This window comes from Echeneis naucrates, chromosome 15 (genome assembly GCF_900963305.1).
Source record: "Echeneis naucrates chromosome 15, fEcheNa1.1, whole genome shotgun sequence".
Taxonomy (NCBI): domain Eukaryota; kingdom Metazoa; phylum Chordata; class Actinopteri; order Carangiformes; family Echeneidae; genus Echeneis; species Echeneis naucrates.
Genome location: NC_042525.1, coordinates 4,243,047 through 4,247,403, shown reverse-complemented (window position 1 = coordinate 4,247,403; position 4,357 = coordinate 4,243,047). Strand labels below are relative to the sequence as shown.

At 48.3% G+C, this 4,357-nt stretch overlaps 1 protein-coding gene across 1 annotated transcript; it reads left to right on the top strand.

Moving 5' to 3' along the window:
* Nucleotides 1-1,061: 1,061 nt before the first annotated feature.
* On the top strand, nt 1,062-4,145 carry irf2bp2a (interferon regulatory factor 2 binding protein 2a). The gene is made up of 2 exons (XM_029521030.1): nt 1,062-2,414; nt 2,731-4,145. The coding sequence occupies exons 1-2, from the start codon at nt 1,586-1,588 to the stop codon at nt 3,447-3,449; spliced, it is 1,548 nt and encodes a 515-aa protein (XP_029376890.1). The 5' UTR covers nt 1,062-1,585; the 3' UTR covers nt 3,450-4,145.
* Nucleotides 4,146-4,357: the final 212 nt, after the last annotated feature.

Here is a 4,357-nt window from a genome sequence, read left to right as displayed (position 1 = left end):
GCCTGAATGGCTGATTCATTCCTGTGTCATTTCATTTAGTTGGTGACTGACTGACTGTTCACTGCACTAGAATAAAATGTGGGCAGAGCTATATTCATGCTGTTACCCCGATCCATTCAAGTTTACAACACACTGGCTGGAAATCCCCACCTCATGACAGAGCTTCCTGGTTACTGGCTAATGGAGGCGCCCTTTTTTCTCCTCTCTCTCTCTCTCTTTCTTTTTTTATATTAACACTGCAAGGAAAATATTATCTAACCGCTGCTAAAAACTCTGGTCAGTACATGCTGACTTCATGCTGGCAGGCTTGATGAGCAGCGGCGAAAAAATGTGGGCAGTAAAATATTCCCTATATCTTTTATTTATTTTTTTGATACCTCTATATGAGAAAAAAAAAAAAAAAACTACTGCATGGTATATTTCTACCAACGGCTGGTTATTTATTTATTTTCTCCAAGGGGTCGACCCACCTCATTCATTGCAACAGCAGTAGTAGTAGCAGCTTCACGGCGTCGAGGCGCTTGTGCATTGAGAAAAACAAGCTGCAGAGAGCGATTTTCAGCCGGAGCCGCTGTGAATTTAGGACAAAGCAGCCAACAGTCAACTGGAGGAGCCGGAGACAGCCCCCCCCCGTCTCTTTCTCTTTATTTATTTATTTATTTTTTAATGATTCCCCTGGCGGACCGTTTCTAACCTACAGCCACATTTATTATTTGGAAAAAAAGAAAAATCAGCGGCTGATATCGACGCATGTGGTCATATTTTACTATTAATAATAATATTTGTTTCATTCTCTCATTATTTATTTATTTTCTGGGTGGAAGGGATAGTAAATAAAATAATAACAATGGGTTATTATAGGCTGAAGCTGTATTATAACAACAATAATAATAATAATAATAATAATAAAATGTGCATGAGTGGCAGAGGCTGCAGTAAACTGGATTGGGGGGGGGGAGGGAGGAGGAGGAGGGTGAGGGGGGGGGGGGTGTCTGTCGAAGAAATCAAGTCAATAGAAACTGAAGTGGAAGCAGGCGTTTAGAGCTCCGTGGTGACGTCACTGGTCCACATTGAGCCAGTAGTAGAGAGTCAGTGGAGATAGATAGAGCTGAGCTGTAGTAAAGTACACACTGACATGAACTTCTCCCTCTAAAACTTCAACCTTGTTGCTCTTAAAAAGTCGGGAGAGGACGACTATTTTTTTTTTTTTTTTTTAAAAAACAGGTGCGTGTGCGTGCGTGTGTGTGTGTTTGTTGTGTATGCGTGTTTTTTTTTCTCCTCCTTCTTCTTCTTCTTCTTCTTCTTCTTCTTCTTCTTCTTCTTCTTCTCTCCTTGTGCGTGTTTTTAACAACAACAAGCCGAGCGCGGAACTTGCTCTTTATTATTCTGCTTTTACAATAAAACAAAAAGAAGAAGGAGAGAGAGACAGAGGAGGAAGAAGAAGGAGAAGGAGAAAAAAGGGAGAGAGCCCGGAGGAAAAGACAGAAAGAGTAAAGAAACAGAAAGAAAAAGGAGGGGAAGGAAGGAAGGAGAAGATTTTTCGGGGTTGCTTTTTCTTCTGGGGGGTCGATCGACGACGAGCGCAATGTCGTCCGCGGCGGTCGCTGCTTCTTCCAGGAGGCAGTCGTGTTATTTATGCGACCTGCCCCGCATGCCGTGGGCCATGATCTGGGATTTTACCGAGCCCGTCTGCAGGGGATGTGTCAACTACGAAGGAGCGGACCGCATCGAGTTTGTCATCGAGACGGCCCGGCAGCTCAAGCGGGCTCACGGCTTCCAGGAGGGCCGGTCTCCCGGGCCGGGGAAGTCGCAGCTCTCCGGGAAAGAGGCGATTAACCACGCCGCCGCCGGAGACCCGGGCTCCCGGCCGCCGCAGCCGCTGGACCGCTACCCGCTCTCCTCCGACCGGCCGCCCAGACTGGGTCCAGAGTACCAGTCCGGCAGGCAGGCGAACGGCATCCCCGTCCCCAATGGATTTCCTAAGCCCGACGAGCCGCCGGAGCTGAACCGCCAGAGCCCCAACCCGCGCAGGAATAGCACGGTGCCCCCCAACCTAGTGCCTTTGGTTAACGGGAACATGCCCCCGGTGCACGCCGTCAACGGCAGACCGGGCCAGATGGGGCTTTCCTCCGTCCTGGCGGCCGGTAGCCCCGCCGATCTGGTCAAGAGACCCGCCTCGGTCTCCAGCACCGAGCACGACAGGGAGGTGAAGGAGAAGCACAGACCGGACAGCCTCACGCCGGAGATCTCCGAGAGCCACAAAAACAGGGCAGACCCGGACTGGATGGCCAAAGGCAAGACCGTGAGGGACCTGATGGCTCTGCACACCTTCGACAACAGGTTCAAGAAAGACCATGCGGCCATGCAACAAAGGGTGATGGGCTACGAGGCCAGCGCCACCGCGTCCAAGTCAGGTGAGCTCCCAGCAGGGCAAGCAAGCAGCAAACTCATGTGCACTTTTCATTTCTACGTGCTCCTTATTGGCCCACTGGAGCTCAGGGAGGGGTTGATAATGTCAATAATGGTAAATATGGCATAATGTTTCTTTCTTTTTTTTTATTTTTATTTTATTTCCTTCTGCTCGGTTGTTGTGTTTGTTATTATTGGTTTGCAGCCCGTGGTGCAGCAGGGAGCAGCAAAAATGCACGTCTCCCTTCCAGTGTAATTTGTTGATCCTTGGCTGAGCTGTGCAACTCAACTCATTTGTGTTTAACCCCTTCCCTCCTCCAGACAGAGGAAAACACCCCCGGAGCATTAAGAGAAAAGCTTCTCCTGAACCGGAGGGAGAGGGAACAGCCGCCAAGCTCAATGGAGAAGGACAGCAGTGGTTACCACCGCCTACTGACGGACTGAAAATGCCTCCAGTTCCCCCTCCAAGCTTCGCCTCTCCCCCTTCCACAATATCCCCCCACTCCCGCACCACCCCACCTGAGGCGGCCCAGAACGGCCAGTCCCCCATGGCTGCGCTCATCATGGCGGCAGACAATGCAGGTGGGAACAGCTCCCCCAAGGACGCCAACCAAGTCCACTCCACCACCCGGAGGAACAGCAGCAGTCCCCTGTCACCGTCCTCCATGAATCAGAGGAGGCTGGCGCAGAGAGATGCGTCAGGCGCAGGTACCCCCCACGTGCCAGGCATGGACCAAGTGCACCCCCAAAGCATTCCGGACTCCTCGGTACCCGGCAGCATACCCCTGTGCTGCACGCTGTGCCACGAGCGTTTGGAGGACACACACTTTGTTCAGTGCCCGTCCGTGCCCTCTCACAAGTTCTGCTTCCCGTGCTCGAGGGAAAGCATAAAGCAGCAAGGTGCCACGGGTGAAGTGTACTGTCCCAGTGGAGAGAAATGTCCCCTGGTTGGCTCGAACGTACCCTGGGCTTTCATGCAAGGAGAAATTGCCACCATCCTTGCTGGTGATGTCAAAGTAAAAAAGGAGAGGGACCCTTGATTTTGTTTGAACACTTCTTTGGGGAGGGGAAGCAAAAATATGAGTATAAATATATAAATATCACATACGTACCATTCAAACAAACTAACGGACTTGTACATATTGGACCCAAGGGAAGAGTATACTTCGTAAACATGGTTGTATAATTTTTGATTTTTGAATACATTGTGTTTCTATATTTTTGAAGATAAAGGTATGTACTCATTATAATGGACTACGTTCCTCTTTGTTGATGTTTAACAACTCTTGATGTACTTCTAGGTCTGGTGGCAGTTCCTGTTTAACGTAGAATGTGACTAATGCTACTCTACGAGCACTTGGCAAAACTGAAATGCTTTTAGCTGTACTTGTATGCACTTGTTTAAAAATTGCCAAATACAATTTCTGATCTTGTATGAACTTATTGTCTGAGCTTGCTTCATTTGAGTGATTAAGTTACACGGGACTGTGGACAGATGAGGAGATAGGGCTCTGTCCTCTGATACGCAGGCTTGTTGTGACGGCTCAGGAGACTTGATTTACGCTGTGCACAACACAACTAGGCTACTGTTTCAGACTCCAGAACGGCAGCTTCTCTGCACACAAGTCTCTCATGATTTGACGGAAAGCATGGCTGGATGAGAAAGAGGGAGAATAAAAAGCAGCAACAACAACAGCAAAAAAAAAAAAAATAATCAAAAAAAAAAAAAAAAAAAATCCACAACGCATTGTTGCCTATTTGCTTTAGTGTGTGAATCATTGTAACTGATTGCAGCGAACAGAAATAGGTGCCAAGTCATGTTCAGTCAGCTGGAATCTTGTTGAGTCAGTAATGTGAGAAAGTGCATGATTGTCAACATGAAACCATAGTGTAACTGTGTTGTGTAACCACAAATTAGAACTTTTGCCATCCTGAATACCATTCCCAG

Excerpts from the sequence above, each read along its gene's own strand:
- irf2bp2a (XM_029521030.1), top strand. The coding sequence starts at position 1,586 with ATGTCGTCCGCGGCGGTCGCTGCTTCTTCCAGGAGGCAGTCGTGTTAT. Across the intron at positions 2,415-2,730 it reads CGCCACCGCGTCCAAGTCAG|ACAGAGGAAAACACCCCCGG; the intron begins GTGAGCTCCCAG and ends TCCCTCCTCCAG.